At 42.8% G+C, this 23,424-nt stretch overlaps 2 protein-coding genes across 3 annotated transcripts in view; one reads left to right on the top strand and one right to left on the bottom strand.

Moving 5' to 3' along the window:
* NSD2 (nuclear receptor binding SET domain protein 2) overlaps window positions 1-969 on the top strand; it is a 172,459-nt gene extending 171,490 nt beyond the window's left edge. Inside the window, exon 24 of the transcript XR_010923564.1 lies at window positions 629-969. The gene's annotated coding sequence lies outside the window, so the exon portion shown is untranslated. The remainder of the gene's footprint in view (window positions 1-628) is intronic.
* LOC137166106 (uncharacterized) lies at window positions 405-17,132 on the bottom strand. Of its 2 annotated transcripts, XM_067567726.1 has the most exons (9): window positions 17,022-17,132; window positions 13,332-13,826; window positions 11,747-11,882; window positions 9,505-9,593; window positions 8,528-8,591; window positions 7,215-7,303; window positions 5,716-5,828; window positions 4,415-4,571; window positions 405-657 (listed from the first exon to the last, which is right to left on the bottom strand). In XM_067567726.1, exons 1-9 carry the CDS (start codon window positions 17,074-17,076, stop codon window positions 506-508), a joined length of 1,350 nt encoding a protein of 449 aa, XP_067423827.1. In that variant the 5' UTR covers window positions 17,077-17,132; the 3' UTR covers window positions 405-505. The 2 variants fall into 2 exon arrangements, with proteins under 2 accessions (XP_067423827.1, XP_067423828.1); XM_067567727.1 differs by lacking the exons at window positions 7,215-7,303; window positions 8,528-8,591.
* Between the last annotated feature and the right edge of the window lie 6,292 nt (window positions 17,133-23,424).

Here is a 23,424-nt window from a genome sequence, read left to right as displayed (position 1 = left end):
TTCTCTGCCCCACTCCTGCTTTGGGGAAACAGTCACATTTTGGGAGTGGGAGAAGAGATTCTGTACATTAAGAGGAATTATGTTTGTGTTAACTCCTGCCATGGTAGGAATAATTAGTATACTGTAAAGAGGCCATGTTCTGTGATGCAACCACATGCTCACTCATGGTATTGACTGTTGTTGATGTTGAGAGGATTGCCATGACACATTATTTTCTCCCCTGGCTGTGGAAGTGAGAATGTTTACGGATGCACCTATTCTTATTCTTGAATTAAGCCAGACCTGCATAAATCAAATCATTTTCTAAGTTTCATTTTTGTTCACTCATGGCTACAATTAAATATTTTGGCTACACAAACAAAGCCCGGTGGATTAATAATACCTAATAATAACATTCTGCCCAGACACATAGTCCTAAATACACATCTATCACATCACCAGGCATGAGAAAAGAAACAGAAAATGCTTGTGATTTTTTTTAATGACTCTGTAAAATCCTAGCCAATTACCAGCCAGCGTATACTGGTTCTGTGTGCCCAGTCACACCATAAGTTGTGTGTGGTCTTGCTCCTTTTGATAGTAATGGAGATTTTAAAGTTTTCCTGACTTTTTCTTGCTTTTGTTTCAGAATTATTAAAGACACAACAAGGACTCCACCTGGAAAATGAGGAATGAAAATTATTTTCAGGAGTGAAGGAAAAAAATGTCAGAGGTTATTTATTCTGTGATTTACTGATATGATAAAGCAATCTCATACTCTGGCAACCTGAAGTTTTATTTTCATTTAAACTTCAATCATTTTGGGTAGATACAATTCCAGTTCTCAAAACGCAATTTTGAAAGTGCAACTCTACTATGAAAGGTGATTGTAAAAATGACCTTATTTAAATCTGCTCCTTGTGTATATGCAGTCTCATTAGCAGACTTCAGTGACAATTAAGTTGTCTGCTCTTTTAATCCTGTTGATTGTCTGTTCTGCTGTGCTAGTAGAAAGAGGGCTGGATTCTATTTAACATGCATCACCAGAATTCTTTGTCTGAATCAGTTATACTTGTGCACATCTATTGAAGGATTTGGCTGAGAAATTAGTCTGACGGGCAGAATCCCTGTGATCCTAGAATGAGGCACAAGGAGGAAAGAACGCAGATTGACTCTGATTCTAGCCAGGAAAGTGCAGAATTGTCAGAAAAAAATTATTTCTAAACTGGACATGCTGGACATGAAAATAATGACAAATATCAAGCTCTGTAATGCTATTTTAGTTGTTATGTAGCAGAACCACACAAGGGAAACTGATCTTAATGACACATTTATGCTCTGCTGTGACACAACGTCTGTTTTGTGCAGAAAGAAATGTCCAATTTTTAGATTCTGTGGGAGCAAATGCAAGCTAATAGTAAATATGTGGATTTACACCAGCTCTGAATTTGGCCTATGAACCTTTATGAAATATTCCCTGGTTCTTGTGAATTTGGTATTTTTCTATTTAGCCTTCTTTCAGGCTAAACTCCCTTTGAAATACATGAATTAACTAGGAGTGTTGAATAGTTTTCTTCAAAAGCATTTCTGATGGAAAAGCCCAACAGTGGTAGGGGATGAATCCAATTTGGACACACGTTTTCACACAAGCTTTTTTTAAAATATATTTTCTTACCCAATACCTACTTTCATGGGTACCTTCATGACAATTTTGGAACATACAGCGCTACCAACTCTTGAAATGCGATTTTGACCCCTGCTGGAACTAGTATGGCAGCGAGCAGAAGGAGGAGAGGATCCAGCCTTCAAATGATTTCCAGTCTTGGCCAGGCAAAACCCCCTCTCACTGACTGCCTTCACCACATCCCCACCTCCTAGAGAAGAGCAGCCAAGCAGGTTCGCTGCAGGAAGCAGGCAAAGCACTCCCTTTTCTTCTTGGGGGCTGAGAGGAGGTTTTTGGGGAGTAGGGGATGAAAAGGAGTGGTTGACACAATTCTCAAAAGGTGTGGGTGGGAAGGGAGCAGGAAAAACTCAGCCAGTCAGGGCGGCTCTGCTCACTCCTCTCCTTCAGTGAAAAACAGATCATTTTGCTCCCTGCACACACACTCCCTGGAACACCATGCTGAAGAAGGAGATAGCTGTAGCTGCTATCCCAGGTCTGGATGGGGAGTGTGAGAGAAGGACCCTTGGAGCTGCAGGAGGAGCTGAGGGGCAAGAGATGGTGAGTGGGGTAGAGAGAAGGGGAGGCAGAATTAATTGCTGAGCTGGAGGATGGGCAGAGATTGGGGCTGGAGGGTGGACAACACAGAATTAAGTAGAACGTTTGGGCTTGGGGAGAAGCTGGTAGCTCCACACCATCAGGTAGCCAGCAAGAGCTCCTGAACTGGGAGCCAAAACAATCTTATTGTATAATTTGGGAGAGTTGGCAATGCTATTATGGCCATTTCTTCAATAATTAGTGTAGATCTCACTGTAGATGCACATGTGCCTCATTGACATGAGATCAGATTTTTTTTTTTTTTTTTTTTTTTTGGAATAGTCACCACTGGGGCTGTGCATGTATCCTGTACCTTCTGGTCATCCATGAGGGCATAAAGGACAGGGTGGCTGTAACCCTCCTTCAATTTTCTTACTGCCAATGGCAGCAAGACTGAACCTGCTACATGTTTCATCTGCTAGTTCTTAGCTTTGGCTAGATTTCATCAAACACTTCATAAAAACCTTCAGAACTTTTTGACTTGAGATGGACGGTGACACTTTTTCCCTTAAAACTCCCACATGATAGCAGGGAGGAACTCAGGGAAATAATATTAAGGAAGGCCAAATTGGCTTTACAGGCAGCAATGGATGCTTCTGATATGGCAGCCAGATCTGTGGCCTCGGGGGTGATGCTGTGTAGAGCACCATGGCTCTAAGTGTCAGGCATGCCTGGGGAGGAGTAGGCGATGATCAGAGACCTGCCCTTTGAGTGTGTGGAATTATTCAGCAAGTGTACTGAGACTCAAAGGCCACAAAAAGTTTTGATTTCAACAAATAGGCATCTCTGATGAAAATCAGTTTAATTGAAAACTTCCCAACCCAGCTCTGTTCCTGATATATCACCTTAGCCTCACAACTATCTATTGGCCATTATATCCACACAGAATCAGTGAGCTCCAATCCCTTAAAGCAGAACCTCCCTACACATCCTTTCATAGGTGGTTCTTAGACTGCACTCTTACTTCATCCCTAAGGTGGTCTCAGGGTTTCACCTGACCAGTGCAGTAAAGCACCAATGTTCTTCCTGAAGTCACACTTGACACTAGGAGAGAAGAAACTACATTCCATGGATGTTTGCAGAGCCTTGTTCTGTTACCAGGACAGGACTAGATTTTTTAGTCTGTCTCCTCATTTCAGTGGCTATATCTGGCTTGTTGAAAGGCCAACCCATCTTATCACAGAATTTCCGAAAGGATCGCACAATGTATCTCCAACAGTTAGGTGTTCAGCCTCTCCGTCCAATTATAAGGGCACCCTCCACCAGGGTACAGGCCAGCATCTTTGGCCTGCTTCAGTAATGTGCCAGTATGTAACATCTGTAAAACACCAACATGGAGCAACCCACTGACTTGTCAAGTGGTGACTACCCTGATGCCAAATTCAGAAGATTCTTCAAAATCTTGAAGAACAGCAGCTGCTGTGTAGGATAAGTAACTATTCCCATCCCTCCGCACACACACATGGTTTTGTTTCTTTTAACAATTATTGAATTCTGGTTTTCATGATTTTTGGGGATCTGATTCCTGATTTTTGAATTTTTGGGATTGGCAATACTGTGTCCGCTGTGAAGGAACTGATTTTATGCTACTCTACTGTGCATTAGCAAGTACAGCACAGGCTCTGCTGGCTCATGGGGGACAGGGAGGAGAGGACAGAATAATCCAAGGAAGGAGGGAAGATTTTGTTTTTTGTTTTTTTTACACTTGTCTGTCCCACTTAAAATAGCATATTGTAATGAGAGATTCAAGAGGCAAAGACTTGGCATTTTAAAGGATGATTGGTGTCTTAAATTATAAATTACTTACAATCACATTGTTAAAGATCTGACTGCAACTGTAGAAGCTATTATTTTGTCTTTAAAGTTACTGCCCCATACTTTTCTCATACTGTTCTGTGCTTTTGGACAATATTTTAGGGATATTAAGAAATAGGCTGGAGAATCCAAAGAGGCACCATAATTAAGGTACAAAAAATTAATTCCTCTGAAAACAAAAATGCAAGGAACAAGCAGTGGCCAAAAGAGGAGAACCCGCACTATAAATGAAGATGTCAGAAAACTAGTCAAGAATATACAGTACCAGCAAGGGAACACCTACATTGATGTTTAAACCAGAAGTTACCCAAGTCACAGGCGAATGTATTCCAATTTTACTACAGCATAGTAAACACTACTCACCTGCTGAAGAAATGGCTAGTAGTACAATGGTGAGAGGAGCCAGTTCACAAGAGTTTCCTGCCTTATAAAGAAATGTTTCCATACAATACTGTGGTTGAGTGCTGCCAGCCGGGCAGAAGGCATTAGGAGGACACAGAATTGGGTTCACATCTGGACTCTAAGGAAGTGAAAATACAAAATAGATAGTTTTATCAGACAGGTAAGACCGTATTTGTTGAGCAATGAGACTGCTCAGCATGGTGCAGAACACTAAGTAAGAGTTTCTCTGCCCTGAAGAACGTCCAAGCTAAGAGACACAGGAGACAGGAACACACTGGCATTCTGGATGAAGGAGTAACGTAGCTACTAATTCGCTTCTTGCGAGCATCACAGAAAAAGTGAGTTTTTAGGAGTGACTTGAATGACATGGCATGGAGAGAGGTGTACCTTGGTGAACTAAAATTGGGATGGTGTTCCAAGTATTGCAGGAGGTATGGGAGCTGGGTAACATGGCTTTGAAGGGTGGCATTGCTGATAAAGTAGGGCTGACAGGACAAGATTAGCAATGCTTTAGCATATTTTTTAAAAATGAATTAAACTGACATTCAGTGTCTAAGACTTGTCAACAGTACAAAGACTTGCCAGCACAGCTACATTGGCCATGAGTGTGAAAAACCACACCCCTGAGCAGACATAGCTATGCTGGCAAAAACCTCAGTGTGGATGCAACTGTGTCAACAGAGGAGTGCTTCTGTTGGCTTAGCTAATGTCATTCGGGGAGGTGGCGTAGTTATGCCAGCAAAACTCCTGTTGGCTTATTCTGTGTCTCCTCTAGAGAGCTCTGCCAGCCAAGCTAGAACCAGTATAGCTATGCCAGCAAAGAATTAGTGGTGTAGACAAGCCTGAAATTTACAGCAAGTTCAGAGTAGTAACTTCAAATTGGTCAAATTAGGCTTAAGTCATTCACAGGTTCACTCAGGAGAGTAACAAGTCTCAGTTACACAGCCTTGCCCATCCGTCAAGTAGCACAGTTAGTGGGTCACTCTCCATTCTCTAGCTTTCCCAAAAACTCCCAATGGAGGATCAGTGGAAGCTTCATGCGTGGAACAAGGATAGGTACATGGCTCTAGGGGTGGTTAACATTTGTGATTACTCCTCTCTAACATGAGGAGTAAAATAAATACTTTAAAATAAAAAAGCTAAAAGAACCCTACAAAGGAAGAGGATTGAATAAAGGGGGTGTTAATTAAAATGTATTCTGCTTGTAATAGATCAGCTACATTTGGTAACACAGGCCACTGCTGCAGCTTAGAGCGACTTACAGGACAGTAGTGATTTTCTGGGCATTTGTCACAGCTCTCCTTGCCCCTTTGTAACTGATATTCCCCTATATGGCAGACCTCGCATTTGCTGTCACTGGAGCCTTTAAATGTACCTGCAAATTGAAAGAAGCAGAAAATGAGGGGTGGGACTAGACCATTGGGGCTTTTAGTATCAGTGCATGATTGACCTGTGCTTTATAGGAGGAGGAGAGGAAAACTGCAGAAAACATTTCACGCACAAAGCAAAAACTGGGCTCTGAATTGGTCTCTGCTAATGGACAAAGAAAACTAAACACATGGGCTTTGGGGAAGAGGAAGGGAACCCTGCATTTTTAGACATGGCAAATGGAGTATGTTTGAGTCATGAGTTCAGTGTAAAACAGCGAAATACTCTGAATTTTTACATACTTCAAAAGAAATGATGAGTAAGCTGCAAAGTTCTAAGATGGATGCAAAGTTCAGAGGTGTTTTTCTATAATTGTGGTTTGAATCCATCTCCCCTTTCAGAGTGAAAATTGGTAGCTGTTTAAAAATTGTTAAATGGTGTTTTTAAAAAACATTTTCATTCTCTGAACTTCATATGTTCATAAGAATATGGGTCTTTAAAATTGTGGGACTGTATGCTTGCTGCATTTGAAAATGTTTAATGCTGATTTTATATTTAAAAACACTACTTCACTACGGAACTTCCTGGTGGTTTAGTCCCTAAATTGATACTGCTAGGGGAGGCTGTAGCATAAGGCTGTATCAGTGACTCATATGTGGCTTTGTGTTTATATAAGACAATATTGAATACAAACTAGAAATCACATTTCCTCATTTTTCCTTACATGAGCTTCCTCTACATGGCTTATTTTTAGACTTAAGCCAGGTCTACACTGGGTGTACTTGCGTAGGAATAGCAGCATATATCCCAGCAAAGCACTCCTAGTAAATGCAGTGCTTTGTGATTGATCATCCCCTGAGCAAAGTAAACTATACAGGCAAAAGCACAGTTTTGCCAGTATAACTGCGTCTGTATTAGGGCTTTTGCTGGCACAGCTGTGTCAGTCAGAGATTATACTTCATCACACCCTGGACCAACATAGCTCTACACTGACCAAAGTCTCTAGTGTAAGCCGAAGTCTGGCCTACCGTAGAATTGTTTTGAGTCTGCTGCAACCAACCTTGGGTATGCCAGCGAACGAACCCATTGCTAGCCTCCGTTACCAGCCAAGATTGTGATGAATTGGGGCTGAAAGCAGTTTGCCTACTAGCATGGTAGAAATAAAAGTTGCAAGAATTCTTCTGCAATAGTGATGAAATGGCGTGTTCTGCACATGCTAGCCAGTAAACCCATTTTGGCACTTGTTGCTGAGGACAGATGCCAGCTGCTGGCCCATTTGCTGGCAGAGACCAGCCTGAAGCATTTCTTCTGCAAGTTTTATCCTTGAAATAAAGCTTCTTTGTCCTCAGCCAGAAATCAGCACTTCCCCTCTTTTAATTAATTACTTAATTACCCGGCAGACAAGGTGCACATTCTTCAGATGCTTCTCTAAGGGCCTCTTCTCCAGTGGGGCAAATTGTACACTTGCTGCAGTTGGGAGTACTTTAGAGGAGAGAGGAAAAGAAATATACAAATATATCTGAACTCTAGCTGAATCATCTGAGACAGCATGTAAATTAAATATGACCTTGAACAAAAGCTGAATAGGTCTGAGAGAATTTAGACTATTGGGATGTTAATGCTGGTTTTATTTCGCCTTCTGGCCTTAAATTAAGAGCTGAGGGAGGCCTTTGTCTATATGAGGGTTTCAGCCAGCTGTGTGGCTAGACTGGTACAAACCTCTAGTGCAGACACCTCTGGCTGAGGTAAGCTACACCAATGCAAGACATAACTTACAGTAATGCAGCACATCGACAGCAGGGATTTGCACTTTACTGGCTGGCACCCTAATGTAGACAAGGCTTAGACCTAACCCTAAAGGGACAGATCAAAACACAACAGATGGAAAGGAGATACAGAAAGGGGGAGTGGCCTTAGAGGATGAAACCTTCTCAGAATACTCACCAGTTCTGATAATTTCTCAGGATCCAAGCTCATCACAGCTAGAGTTCAGCCCCCCGGCTTTCTTTAATCAGAAAGCCAGTAATTGCCATCTCATTATTACTGATATTCTTTCTCCCCCCGCTGCCCCGAGAGGAATTTTGGTAGTGAATTCTCAAGCTCGTCTCCGTCCAAAATTACTCTCATGCCTTTGCACCGAGGCATTTATCTGCTGCCCTCTTCACCTGCTTATTTATTGAGTGAGTTTAATCCTCAATATAAAACCACATCTTAGACTGCAGTGTGACTGTCAATGATGGGAGTTTCTAGTTCCATTCACTTTCGTTGGCTGCTTGTCTGCCACTGACATCGTAGACGGGCTAGAAAGGGAAACCTGAACTGAAACCTCTCATGCAGCAGCTACGTATGTTGCTATTGCACCATCACTGGTCCAGCCTCGTGGCACCACTGAAAGGTAGGGTCACCATTAGTTCATCATCACTGACCCACTGAATTTTAGAATCTTTACCTGAAGTCAGGGTTCACTACAGTGTCAATTTCAGTTAAGGAGAACAGAGTTTTGGAATCTTCAAGAGACTCTCTCTCCACAACAGCCAGATACCTCTCATAACATTGCTTAGCAGGGAGATATTCATAGATCAGGCTGAAAAATGAGAGTGCCTTCCTTTTTGCCAGTTGAATTGGTCTCTTGAAACATTTGCCGATAGTAAGATAAACCTACTACCCTTTCCCACACCCCTGAAAAGTCGTGTATGTATTTCTTACTTGCAAAACGATCCAAGTGGACAGGGCATGCAGAAAGTTGAATTTTGCTGGGAGCTGAAATATCCTAAAGAAACAGAAAAGAGGAATCTTCCCTGTGCTACTGTAATGTCACTAGTCATTCAATTATCTATGTTTCAAAGCATTGAGATGAGTCACACTAATGATGTGTAAAAAACCTTATTGTGTGTTCACCCGACAGTGATTTTGGAGGTGTTTGAATATTTTTAAGAAGCCCTAAAACTGGAGAAAAATCATAATGACCTTACAATACTAGCATGAAATCTAGACGGCTCAGACACTCCACTTCAATCTAATGCTATTGCCAAGATTTAAAACTCTTGTCAGGAACTGCAAAATAACACTTTTTGACTTGGTCCCTGTGATGGGTAGACAAGCCTGCAGAGGAGCAGTCCGTCCCCATTTTATATCAAATTGGAGGTGAAAAAGGCGATTGACAAAAGTGCAGTTTTGGATATAGGTTACCAGCAAGTTCTCAAGAATGTGCAGTTGCAGTCCTATCTTCCCATGCAAAAGCTATAGGGAGGGATGTATTGCCTGCACTGAGGAATGGCAACTGTGCTTCTGACCCAATCATCTGAAGTAAAAGAAGCTTACTCGGGGGGGGGTATATGAACACATGGCCTCACGTCTGAAGAAACACAGGAGGACCAGAAGAGAGAGACCCTACACCACGTGTGAGGTGGGGCATAAATTATTTTGTTACAGACAAAAACAAGATGATATGCATGGTTTGATTGCAATTTTTACATCAAATTTAAAAAAAAAAATTAGAGCAGCCAAGAAAAGGAATGGAAAGTGAGCTATAGTTCAGGTTTCGTTTGGTCTGAAAAAACAATCCTATTACTCAATGCTACTTTTTCTTTTAAGTAATATGTTACTGTAACCAGTTATAAGAAAAATCTTGTACATTCTGGCATCCCAGCCCCCCTTTGAGTGGAGTAAGAGTCAAAGCATACCTTTTTCACATGCTCTGCAAGCTGATATCCCAGACTCATTGGAGTAATAGCCAGGCTGACAGGGCAGGCATGCAGCACTTTTCATTAAACTAAAAAGAGAGTTGAATAGAGTTAGTTCAGTTCTACGTGCTTTTCATGAAGAAAAAGTTTCAGTTGAATTTAAGATGCTTAAAAGGACAGACATTTGTTTGCTTGTATCTTGTGCATCTCTAGGAAATACAGAAATAGTTTAATTAGGGTGAGGCAGTTAAGGGGGAAAAAAACCCAACTACAACTAGCCTTAGCTTTAAAGATTCAGTTAAGAAATGAAGTTCTCTATTGCATTAATACTAGAGATTGTTTAAGCATTTCCCACCGTGTGCTAAAAGCTTTTCAGCTAGATATGGGGGGGACAAGATTACAAAGTCTCATCTTCAAAGAAGTTAGGCCAAGATTTGACAACTTGGGTGCCTAAAGTTAGGAGCCAAAGTCCACACGCAGGCCCACGCATGAGGCCTGATTTTCAAAGGCAAAGAATACCTAGCATCTACCACTGATTTCTATGGAAGCCACCGCATGTTCGGACATCTTTGAACATCAGGTCACTTCAATAGAAACCTCAGCAAGCATTTAGGAGTCTAACTTGAGGTACCCAGTTTTTAAAATCTTGACCATACAGTCTAAATGAGATCTAAACAGGAGCTGGGGATGGTAATGAAATATGTTAACTCTTTCTGGTGAACAAGGGTGCATACACTGGCTATTGCATTCATTACAGGTAGATCCAAATCATATCAGTTTTCTTAATGAGGAATTTCCTTCTCAACATGATCCCTCTCTCTTCTACACGCCCCCTTAGATATCTTTTCCCACCCCCTGTTACCAATGGTAATTAGTGCTACCTTGGAACTTGTACTCTGATCAGATATATCAGGTGGTTACTGATTCTGAGGCCCTGTAGAATTCATTGCATAGTTGACTGGGGGGAAAGAGGCACAAAATGTAGGTTCAGGTTGCAGTGGACTAGCAGCTAGCTCCAGCTGGGATTTGTATTAAAGGTAAAAATTAGGAGACATAGCTTCAGTGGCAGAACCATCTGTTCTTGGAACAGGGTGACCCTTACTAAGGCATCATTGTCAAGGGTGAGAAGCCCAGTAATCCCTTAACCTCTAGCTCAGGAGTCCAACTGTGGCCATTGTAATGGTTTAATTGCAAGAATCTAGCTTGGCCTTTGATAAGGGACTACACACCTGTCTTAAGGAGTCTTAAAGTCACCAAGAGAACCAGCCTATTGCAGAGCCCTCCAACATCCATGGTGGTTTCATAAACTGGGGCTGAGGAGGGATGAAGGAAGAATTAGCTGCTAAACCGCAATCATCTGACACTTTTGGCACCAAGTGAATGGACCTCTTATTAAAGTATGCCAATGGTTCTGCAGCTCTAAGAGGCAGCCTGTACACATTTGTATTTGTCTGTGCAGGTGGCCAATATGTGCTTCCAAATGAAATATTTGCACACACAGATGTCCAGTGAGTCACAACTGCCCATGCACAGGGGGCAGAGATCTAATTTCTACAGGAGACAGACGATAAAGTAGATGAGCCCAAACAAGTTACAGCGGCAACCAAGTCAAGTCTGCACCACACCACATGTCCCACTTATGCTATGAAGTTTGGTCAACTTGTAAGGATTGGCTTCTTTGGGCTAAGAAATGTATTTGTAGGCATTTTGATAGTCATTGTAGCATCTTGCAATCATTAATTAATTAAACCTTACCAGCACCTCATTGAGGCAATGAAATATTATCCTCTTTTACAGATGGGAAAACTAAGATGCAGAGATAGAGGTTACAAGACTCCTTCAAGTTATCCAGTAGAAAGTTTGTGGAAGAGCTAGAGCAAGAAACCCACACCTTGGTTCCCAGTCCTGTCCTTTATCCACAAAATGATGGGCAACCTGGAAAAGGAGCTAGAGTTAAGGACCTTTGTAGCCTTACTTTTTGATGAAGTAAAATCCTGCATTTTCCTACAGTTGGTAAACCCAGTTACCTGTTGGCAGCAAAAAGAGATCCTACATTCCAGAAAATTATTAATCATGTTTATTTCAGTAGTGTCTCAGGGTGAATCAAGAACAAGGACCTATTGAGCTAGGCTCTTGTACAAACACAAAGTAGTTGACCCCATTATAATGAGAGAGACAGAATACATAATCTGTGTCTAACAAAAAATACAATCCCAATCACAACAGTGGTCTAGACACTTACTTAGTGTAATATCCTTGTGGGCAAAGCAGACATGACAGTTGTCCAGCTAGAGGCTGATAGTGACCCACAGGGCAGGATATGCAATCAGTGGGGTCTGCACAGAAGCCCTCTGAACAGCAGAAGCAACTCAATGTCTCTAAAGCAGAATAAACATTTTTAATGACATTTAATTTATAACCAAAGAGAAAACACAGATCAATATGAATGTAAAAATATCTTTGTCTAAGGCCTCAGACAAAATTACCAAAACATACAACACTGAAGGACAGAAAAGAAAACCCAAAAGCAGAGAATTCTGGCTTAAGGAGAAACAGTCTTTTGAGCGTAGATAACTTACTGTTTCCACGTCATAAAAATTCTCTCAGTCTTAACTCTACAAAACCAGTTTAATCTATGTAGAATAATTATATAGGATTTGCCATGCTAGCTCATTGGTCCATTGAATCTGTTATCCTTCCTCTGAAAGGAGCCAATGCCTACTACTTCACAACAAAGCATGTGGGAAGGGAAAGATTGCAATGGATCCAGTTGTGGGAAGTTGTATATGGTGGTGTTGGCAATTAGTTCTGGGCCTCTGCAAGCATTGTCTCATGCCTTGAAGCATGAGAACTGGTTATCCCTCTCTTAGCATGCCATGATATACGTTTTATTATGGATCCTAAAATTATTCAGTCTGTTTTTAAAAATATATGGTATTTATTTAACTGACCTGATGTAGTGAATTCCATAGGTTGACCACATGTGGTAAGAAGAAGAATTTCCTTTTGGATGATTTTTCATTATGGAACATAAATCCTTATGAAGAGCTAAATACTTTAGGCATTAGCACAGAGCAAGCATTCAGCTTTGTGTAGGGATGGAGATAATGTCCCCACCAACACTGTGGTTAGTGGAAACATTTGCCATGTGTTTCTGGGCTTTATATTCATCTGAGCTTTTTAATTCATCCTTATTTGCCTAAAAAAGAAAGCTTAAAAATGTGAAAGAAAGCACACACTCACCTCTTAAAGGTGACTTGCAGTGGGGAAAAGAAAGGGGAAGCAGGTTGCCCTTTTTTTGCGTCCCTAAAGCGTATGAAGGAGGTCTGGAAAGGCTTATTTTTCTTTCATGGTTTTTACTTTAGAAAATCAGAAATGTGAAGTCTCATTGCTAAGGGGCTTCCTGTGTAACCGAAGTGGAGTGGGAGCTCTCTCAGCCCTTCATTGAAGGGGCAGGAATACTGAGTCTTTCATGGAGGTTTCCTTCCAATTGTTTGAGACAAATAGTTTTAAATAGTTTTTGTTCATATCTAACTTACTTAGAATCACTTCCCCTCTCAATTAACTATGTTTCACCTGCATTGTGTCTTTAGGTTGTAATTCTACCACTTCAATCAACCATGGAGTTCTCCAGATTAGACAGGATGGACAAGGCCTGATGTTCTAATGTAAAAAACCAAGTAGGGAAAAATATCTGAGCCCTTCTTTGTGTCTTGATACATCAATAAAAAATTAAATCATACACCCAGTTTTTATCCCTTTTGCAATCACCTTTATATACAAAGTTAAGAGGGCTGCAGTGGGGAGGGAAATCTTCTGAACCTTACCATTGCTGGGAAATGTTCCTGGTGAACAAGCTGTACATGTTGTCATATTCACCACACTGCAGTTTGTGGACTCCATGGTGCTTACAAATGGAGTGGCTGATGGAACCCCAGCTGATGCTCTCACATTAGGAACAATAGGCGGCATGTTGGTAGATACTGTGCCACTGGGGGGAGCTGATGATACCCCAACCAACTCGGTCACAACTGATGCTGGTCCTGTAGAAACCTGAACAGTGGTCCCATTTGGCATAATAGGCACTGTCGCAGTTGGAGTGGTGGACGAAACCTCAGCAGATGCTGTTGTGGCAGATGGCACTCCTGTAGTTTCCATGGGGTTTGCAGTGGCTGACGGCACTTCAGCTGTTACTGTGACAGCTGTAGTTGATACCATAAAGACCCCGGCAGTGGTTGCATTTGGAGCATCTGATGAAACCCCAGCAGACAGTGGTGATCCCGTAGAAACCTGGGCAGTGGTTATCTGTCCAACAACAATACCTAAGAGGGAAAAAGTTACTGTTAGTGTTTCAGTTAATGTTCTTCACCTGGGGAGACAACTCCATGGAGACTCATTTATCTAGCAGTTAACCAAATCCATTTGCTCTCTGATGTTTGTCTGGAAACATTTTCTCCTTTAAACTCAAGGGGTGATGCAGAGAGAAGCAAACTAGATTAAAATATACACAATAATTAGTGGTCTAGAGAAGGTATAACAGGCACTTCAATTCTCCCCATCTTATAACAGAAGGAAACCCTCAACTAAATTAAAAAGTGACAAATTCAAAACTGATAAAAGAAAATATTTTTCACAAAGTGCATAGGTAGACTGTGAAACTCATTGCTACAGGAAAGTTGTTGAGGCAAAGAACATAAGATTCAGAAAGTGATTAGATATTTATATGAATAACAAGAGTATCGAGAATTGTAATGACACATACTGAAGGGGATATTGAACCTCATGCTTCACGGCTCATGTTAATCTCTAGATCTCATCCTGATCTTTAATAGTTAATGGGGGATGGATTATCCCACATCTGCCCATCTTACACCTTCCTCTGAAGCGGGTGGTACTGCCCACCGTTGGGGACAGGTACTGAACTAGATGGACCTGTGGTCCGGTCCATTCCATTTTATTCCTTATATTGTTCTCCTCACCAGGGTATCTGAGTGCCTTCCATTAGTGCACTAAGTGATGTGCCTAACAAGTGTAATTTTTATGGTTCATTCTCTCATCCTCTCCCCAGGGGTAGAATTGTGTGTGCAATGTAGTATTTTGTTTTGGTATGGTTTGGTTTTGTTTTAATATACATGCTGCTTGGTGTTTATGGTGGAGAAGGCAAGTCAAAGATTGCACTTGGAGTCCAAGGTGGTGAGGTTTGTGATGGTCCTTAGTTCCTGCGGGAGTTCTTTCCAGTCGTGAACTGGTCTCCTGCACAGGTGAGCTTTACCCTTATACTAGAAAGTTCCATTGTGCCTAAGGAGTGAAGTTATCAACCACAGTCTCATCCCGGCACATTAGGATATCTTTTAGATATCCCAGGCCCAGGCTATTGAGTGCATTGAAGATAAGGACCAAACCTTCAAAGGTGATTGAATATTCTCAGGGAGGCCAGTTTAAAGAGAGTGGAGAACAGGTTTAATGTGCTTGTGGTAGCCCATTTTGCTGAGCAGATGAACTACAGTGTTCGGTACTTAGTTGGACTGGTGAGTTCTTGGCGAGACACTTTACACTGCTGTAGTCCAGATGAGGGTGACAAAGATGATCAGGTCATTGTCTGCCAGGATGGGACAGAGAGTTCTATCCAACAGAGACGATAGCAAGCATTACTTACAGATGCTGCACAGTGAAAGCTTAATGTCCGTGAGGAATTCAGGAGCACTTCTAAATTGTGGACTGAACTAACCAATGGTGGGGTATGTGCTTAAACCAAAGGAAACTGCACCAGGACATCAAACTCTTCAAAGTGTTTCTCGCTGCTTACCATTCTGGCAATTCCTACGGTCCTAGAAATGAGATGGAGACCCACACTGGATATTGTGGAAGTATCTGCAGGTGATCCATCCACAACCCCTGGGGCAAAATGAATAGCACCCCTAGCATTATATTTGAATTGCAGGAGCTGTTCATTAGAGAATTATCCATTTTAAAAAATATAATCTGTAATTCTCTTGCAAAAAACCCTTTTTACTCACTGGGTCACCATTAGTGCATCATAATTTTTAACTATATCAGCATCTGAATAATGCTTGGATCACCAACCGAAAGACTAATCTGAAAGACTGGGAGGTAATTAAAAGGTGGTGAGGTGGCAACCCAAAAGAAAAGTGTTGAGATTATATGAATTTCATGGATACCAGGTTTTGAAAATGGTTAAATGGAAAAGCGGTTAAATGGGAAAAATGGGTAAAAATCTGTTTAAACGTTCTCAATATGGAACACTGCCCCCGCGGCCACTGGGCTCCGCGCCTTACAAGAGCCAGAGCTGCCCAGCTGCTCTGGCTCAGGGAAGCCCAGCAGCTTCCCCATCCCCAGTTTAATGGTAATCAGCTGTTTAAACCATTTAAATAGATGATTACCGCTTAAACGGATAGGCTTTTACATCCCGAGTAAAAACTGCTTGACTTGTTAGTGGTGGTTACCCGGAACCAACTTACCCTAAGATCCCAGCACTATCAAGTTTCAAAGCATTTGTAAGTTACTGAACTGGCTTTTCAGCCCAGCTCTAATAAAGGTGTCAAATTAGAAAAATCTTTTCTATCCACTGCAGATGCACGCCAGGTAGTCAGGATGAAACTTGCCTGGAGGCCTGTAGCTCCAGTTATTCTGTAAGGTTCCTAATGCTTTTGCTTTTACACTGCATATTCTTGTGTGGTTGGAGAGGTGGATTCCTCAGAATCCTGCAGGAATGATTACGTTTCAGATTGCTTTGCTATTGCATGTAATAGGTTAAAATATTAACTTGCTGAAAGTGAAATCTACAAGCCTTTGACCTGGGCTATTTGTCCTGCTACCCATTCCTGAAGGGGAGAAAGATCCATTAAACTAAAAAGCAAAGAGAGTAGTAGCAAGATGATTTAAATTTAGCGACATAATACTTAAGGCATCTCAAAACTCTCATTGAACTCAGTGGGAGTTGTGTATCCGAGGGTGACATTTGGCCTGCAGCATGTTATCTTTTGTAACAGAGAGATAAGTATGTAAAACCCTCTTGCACTATGTTCAATATCTATGCTTTGCTTTGCAGAAAGACTCAGATTATTCTGTGCACCTTGGAGCTGCAAGGGTCATTTTCTAATACTTCCTCCTGCTTTTTTGCAATTCTGCAAGCAAAGTGCTGCAGAATGTTCAGGATATAGCTCAACTATTAAATGTCTTTCTTCCAAAATATTTTAAACTTACAGGAGCAATGTGCCCAGCCATATTTATTTTTCAGGGCCATTGTACCATCTGAGTGTTGCTGTATATATTCATATCCAATTGCAAGACTAAATGCTTTTAATCATGTCTTTGCAGCCTGTTTCCTTTCCTCTGGTCCCTCGCCCTTTACCCTGTTGCTATACATTGCTTCTGAACCCAGTGACTGTACGAAAATGCAAAGCCCCATCATTATCCCAGTGCAACAGTTTAGACCATTAACTAGTATTTTCTAGACCAGAAAGAACAAGTGTCACATTTTAAAAGTAGTTACTCACCCATCAAACAAGCTGCACCTAAAGTCCAAAGCAGAGACCTGGAACATGTACCCATTTTTCCAAGGGAGTCTCATACAGCGCCTCTCCAAGTGAGAGCAGCTGCTAATCTCCTACAGCCAGCAGTTTGTCCTTTTTTTTAGTTTTTCTTCCCAATACCGTCACCTGACTCTGATCATGTGGTTGAGTCAAACCAAACCCCCCACAACAAACAAAGCAGGATTTACTCTCAGACTGAGAAGGCCCTTTTGAGAAGTGTCTTGTTGTTTCAAAAGCACAAGCACAAGCACAAGCTAAATATTGTGCAGGAAGCTTTCTGTCCACTCGGCATATCTGCACTGAAATACATGTCAGAGAGAAGTTCTTTGAAAGAAGCAAAAGGCAGAATAAGCAGCTGTTGGATCCAGCATGCAAAATTCAGAGGGGCCAAGTGGCTGGCTGCTGTCCAACCTCCATGAGCTTAACCTCTTCAACAAATATTACATCGCTTTTGACAAACCCAGCATTTGCCATAACAAGATAAACAGAAAACAGCCCAAATAAGTTCTCTTTTTAAGTGACGCTAGTGGGGAAGTAACTAAGGTCAGGTGACTTCTGTAGTCATTCTAAACATGGCATAACAAAAGTTGCCAGAGTTGATATGTCAAGTATGCGTGAGTAGCACAGATTTTACAGTGCTTGATGGATGGTAGATTTAATGTAACAAATCCGCTTCCCATTGCTGCCCCATTTCTGATTCAGGCGTAGGCTTGAAGATTATTATTGTTGTTGTTGTTTGTTTGAGCTTGGTTCCTGGTACTTGTCTCTTTTCTTTCTTGCCTTGGACTCAGTTCTGGTAGTTTGAGGAAATACCTTACATATTTTGCATTTGGTATATTTAAGTAGAAAATCTCACTGGTTCAACTTCTCTTTTACCACATTGATTCCAAAATCAATCCTTGGATTTCCAGTGCATTTGTCTCCCAGTTTCTATTGCCTGATTTCAAGCACTGATTCTGTATTTGGAATGGGGCCGGCTGTGGTTTGTATAATTAAACTGTAGTATGGTTAGTGTGAAACTTCAGTGAAGGTACAATAGCAATTTAGCTGCTTGTGGTTTTGTTTTTGTTTTTTAATCTGTTTTTCCCAGTAGGGAATCATTCAGAGTTAAATTTAGTGTCTGAGCACTTTTTCTTTCTTGCTTATGTTTACAAGTCAAAAGGAATCAGGGTTTGGGTTCTGATGCTTATCCACCTCCAGAGTCTGCATGCTAGGCTGGAAGCTTTTGTGAGAAAAAATTTTCTCAAGAGATTTCTGGTGCTTCCTGTTTAGATCCCCCCAGAAATCCTTGAGAACAGTTTCACATGGTATTTCATCACTTCCTGTCAGGTTAGCTGGAATCCAGAAACAGGAAGGGGGGAGAGAAATACTCTGAACTCTGCCTTTAAAAAAAAAAAAAAAAAAAAAAAGAAAGAAAAAGAAAATAAATCAGTTTTCTTAAAGTTTTGTTTTGCCTGACCTCCGTTTGTGTTCTTATTCCTTCTGCTTCTAAAGTGACACGCAACTGTTCTTGGCCTCAAAAGTTATCTAATCTAAATTTGACTCACAAAGTCCTCCTAATGTCTTCCTTATTAAAAAAAAAATCCATTTCTCAGATCCTTGGTGACCTAAAGCCTCTGTGATCAAATGCATGGCACTTAGGTACATTTGTCATGTTCCACGGGAAGAGGAGGAAATTCAAGCTGCATGACCATCCCATTAGTTTTTCACCCTCAGCCCACTCAGTATCAGTCAATGTCCTCTATTCATCACAAAAAAGGCCTTCCCTCCCATCACAAATCCACTTATACCTCCCTTAGCCCACTTTCAATGTGCCCTGAAGCTACCCAAATATCTTCCCAAAATAGACCATTTGCATTACTGAGAGAGAGTCCCTGAAGCAATTAAATGTAATTGTAAACAGGGAATCATCATTGAGTGGAGGAAACAGGATGACCTGCAGAAGATTGGAAGGGAGAGCAAAAGACAAGAGGACTTGCAGCCAGAAAGAACAGAAGGCTGGAGATTCACACTAACACCAGGAAGAGGCAAGCGGGTCTATGTGATTGGTGACTCCCTACAAAGGCCTTGTCTACACTAGAAAGTGTTGTTGATGCAAGTTACAGTGATGATCAAGAAGGGCTGTGATTACAACCCCTGTGCCTGTCCACACAGCACTCGTGTTGCCAAAGCATGTCCACAGTTGGTGCATCGACAGTGAAAGTAGTGCACTGTGGGCAGCTATCCCATGATGCAACTCTCCACCTTGTGCCATTAGGAGTTGTGGGAAGGTGAAGAGGATTGCAGTGCATCATAGGTGTGGGCTCAACATCCCATGATGCAGTGGTTTCTCTCCCATCTTTCCCTGGGTTTCCAACTGCATTTCACGGCATTTTTCAATGGCCCCAGTTTCCTGAGTGCTCTCCATCTCCATCTGAAAGAACGGACCCTGCTCTGCTCTCCACTGTTGTTGTCAGTGTTCTGAACACATCACGGCTGGTCGCACAGTACATCATGAGCTCCCAATCGGAACAGGAATCCAAGGCGCCTGACCTGCTGTGTGCCATGCAAACAAACAACGCCGGATTACGGTTTGCATTCACGGAGCATCTGCACATGGTGCATCACTGCTTTTGGGTGTGTGGAACAAGCACTGAGTGGTGGGATTGTATCGTTATGCAGGTCTGGGGTGACGAGCAGTGGCTGCAGAACTTCAAATGCACACAGCCACCTTCATGGGAACTCTGTGCAGAGCTCGACCCTGCCCTGCAGCGCAAGGACACCAGAATGAGAGCTGTTGTCTCGGTGGAGAAGCGCGTGGCAATTGCCGTGTGGAAGCTGGCAACTCCAGACTGCTACTGGTTGTTCGCTAATCAGTTTGGAGTTGGGAAGTCCACCATTGGTACTGTGTTATCGCGAGTGTGCAGGGCCATTAATTGCATTCTTCTACGAAGGACTGTGAGTCTTGGAAATGTGCGTGAAATAGTGGAGGCTTCGCAGCAATGGGATTCCCTAACTGTGACAGGGTGAAAGATGGGATGCATATCCCAATTTTGGCTCCCGACCATCTTGTGATGGAATACATCAGTAGAAAGGGGTATTTCTCTATGGCACTGCAGATGTTTGTGGATCACTCTGGGTGTTTCACGGACATCAATGCGGGTTGGTCATGGAAGGTGCATGATGCACGAATCTTCAGGAACGCTGGCCTTTACAGAAAGCTGCAATTAGGGACTTTCTTTCCAGACCAAAAGATTCCAGTGGGGGATGTTGAAATGTCCGTAGTGATCCTGGGAGGCTCAGCCTACTCCTTACTGCCATGGATCATGAAGTCATGGGCAACCTGGATAGCAGCAAGGAGCACTTAAAAAACAGGTTGAGCAGGTGCCGAATGACTGTTCAATATGCTTTGGGCAGATTAAAATCTCACTGGTGGTGCCTTTATGGCAGGTTAGATCTAAATGAGGAAAATATTCCCATGGTTATAGCCTTCTGCTTTGTACTCCATAATATTTGGGTGGAGCGCAGAGGCAGGTGGCCTTGCAGTTGACTATGAACAACCAGATGTCAGGGCTATTAGAGGGGCAGAAAGGGGGACCATTCAAATCAGGGAGGTCTTGAGGAGTCATTTTGACAATGAGCACCAATAAGGTGTCTTTGTAAACAGAGCTGTGCCGTGCTATGACTGCTATCCAGCTTGCACTGTGTATCCATGTGAGCTGAACCACTGTGTGCAAGAGATAAATAAAGATTACTTATTCTTCACAGAGTATGTCTTTATTAAATAACAGTTATTCACAACACACTCGAAAAGCTGGGTTGCAGGTGAGAAAGCAGTGAGGGGCAGTGTGAGCTATGACAGCTGGGTGTAAGTCCAGCTATCGTTCTGGAAGCCGTCTGAAGGGTGGAGTGAACAGGATACCAAGACGGGCTGGGAGTTTGGTAGGAATGTGTGGGTGGAGTTTGGGGAGGGCATGGAAAGCAGTTTTGTATTGGCTAAAAGGGGGAGCGAGCAAGCATGAATTCTGTCTGCAGCATTATGAGTGACTTTAGTAGCTCCACTTGCTCCTCCATGGCTTTTATCACATGCTCGTGATCTGCTATCACTCGCTCCTGGTTTTCCCTCCTTTCCTGCCTGTCAATTTTCTGATTTTTGGACACAGTGTGTCTCCATGCCCTTTTTTCTTTCTTTTCCACCTCAGAGGACGGGAGGAGTTCTTGGAACAGCTCTTTGCTTCTCCGTGGTCATTTTATTTTCAGCAGTGGGCGCTTGGCAGGTGTGGAGGGGTTTCCCCTGAAGGGCACATCTATAGAAACACAATAAGCAATGAACAAAGGCATGAATGTGAGTGCAATAAGAGCATTGATTCATTACTGTAAAATACACCTCTTTCTCACTGTCCCTAGGCAAGCGCACAGCTTCACAACCAACCAGGGCATGGTGAGTTGTGCCTGGGGGGAGGAGGCACTCAAGCTGGGGAAAAGATTCTGGGTGGTTTGGGGTATTGATGCAGATAGATAGGGACAAAATTTCCAATTATGCCCCATTTTCCGCAGGTTGGGGGGAGGCCATAGATACCAATATCTCATGCCTGAGAGCAAGCAGGGATGCTAGAATGCTTCTCCTCCATACGAGCAGCTTCAAACCAGGTGCCTATGCTCCTCGCCTGTTTGCCGCTTTGGTCCCTGCCAAGTGGTTGCTGATTGGTATGGGAAAGTTTCCTACAATGGAGGAAGAAACAAAGCAGCTCTGTTGAGGAATCTCCGGCAGAGGTTTGGCGAGTACCTCCACAAAAGTTTCCTAGAGATCTCTCTGCAGGATTCCTGTGAAATCTCGGTGTGATTAACAGACTTTTCTGCTGCACTACCTAGCTGAACAGGGTAATGGGAAGCACATGCAAACACAGCCATTCTTATGCATTACTATCCCTTCATACAGCTATATAATGCAACAAAGCAAACGACAGCTGTACCTCATGTAACCGAACAGCATCAGTTCAAAAAATCACTTACCCAAGCTCCTCTCTCCTGCATTCTGCACACCAGAGCTGGATGGCTGGGACTGGTTCAAAGCCTGCAGGGTCAAGAAGAGGTCCTGGCTCCCCATGTCAGGAAACAACCCAGTCCCCTGCTCTGCATCATCTTCCAACTCAACCTCATCATCCACAACTTCTTCCTCAGGGTTGAGTCTGGTGTCCGCTGCCACCAGGCCTGCAGAGGTATCCACGAACCTCTTGGTGGTGGAGGTGGGGTTGCCGCTAAGGAGGGCTTCCAGCTTCTAATAAAAGTGGCAGATCTTTGGCTCTTCACAAGATTGACGGTTTGACTCCCCAGGCTTTTGGTACCTCTGCCGCAGCTCCTTGATTTTCGCACAGCACTGCAGTGTGTCCCATTCATAGCCCTTCTCCACCATTAAATGAGAAATTTGACTGTATGTATTGAAGTTCCTTTGGCTGGAGTAGAGCTCGGACTGCACAGACTCCTCTCCCCAAATGCCAATCAGCTTCAGTGTGCTCCAAGCAGGAGAGCATTTGGTGCATGGAGGAGCCGACCAAGCAGGAAGTGGAATTTCAAAAATTCCTGGGACTTTAAAGGGGGAGAGGCAGATGGTTGCAGGGCAGCAGAGTTCCAACTGATAGCCAGAGCGGTCAAGATGGGCATTGTGAGACACTTCCTGGTGGCCATTTACCATGACATAACCAAGTGCGGTGTCTGCACTAATGCTTTGTTGCTAAAAGATTGGCGCAAAAAGCTCTATGCCTCTTGTTGAGGTGGTTTTATTTTGTCACAAGATCAAGGCAGTCAGGTCAGCTGGGGAGACTTGGTGGGGGGAGATTACAGCATGTGCACCATCCCTGTTCCCTGTGCCAAAAGCTGACTTTGGTCGACAAAAGTCTGTAGTGTAGACCAGGCCTAAGAAGAACAGACGGACCTGTCACTAGAGTTGATCTAGAGAAAAGAAGGGTGTGCTGTCTGCCAGGAGCAAAGATACAGGATGTGGCCCTGAGTCTGAAGGGGATCCAAATAGGAGCAGGAAAGAATCGACTGATTGTCCTTCACATGGGAACAAATGATGCCACTAGATTCTCACTGGAACACATCAAATGAGACTATGCCAGGCTGGGAAAGACACTTAAGGAAATGGAGGCTCAGGTGATCTTCAGTGGGATTCTACCTGTCCCTAAAGGAGGCAAACAAAGGCATGACAAGATTATGATGATCAACAGATGCTCAGGCAGCAGTGCTAGAAGGAGGACTTTAGGATGTTTGGTCACTGGGAGGCATTCATGGACAGAGGACTGTTGTCATGGTATGGATTCAACCTGAATAGGGAGGGAAATAGGCTTCTGGGATGGAGGTAGGAACACCTGATGAAAAGAGCTTTAAA

Source organism: Emydura macquarii, unplaced genomic scaffold, assembly GCF_026122565.2.
Source record: "Emydura macquarii macquarii isolate MOO-44397 ecotype Brisbane River unplaced genomic scaffold, CSIRO-AGI_Emac_v2 contig_2795, whole genome shotgun sequence".
In the NCBI taxonomy this organism is placed as follows: Eukaryota; Metazoa; Chordata; order Testudines; family Chelidae; genus Emydura; species Emydura macquarii.
This window is presented reverse-complemented; position numbering and strand designations above follow the sequence as displayed.

Bases quoted from the DNA above. Each gene is read 5' to 3' on its own strand.
- LOC137166106 (XM_067567726.1), bottom strand. From the start codon at position 17,076: ATGGGTACATGTTCCAGGTCTCTGCTTTGGACTTTAGGTGCAGCTTGT. The intron at 7,304-8,527 runs GTAAGAAATACA...TCTCCTCTAAAG, and splicing joins CCACTTGGATCGTTTTGCAA to TACTCCCAACTGCAGCAAGT. The intron at 5,829-7,214 runs GTAATTAAGTAA...TTCAATTTGCAG, and splicing joins ATGTGCACCTTGTCTGCCGG to GTACATTTAAAGGCTCCAGT.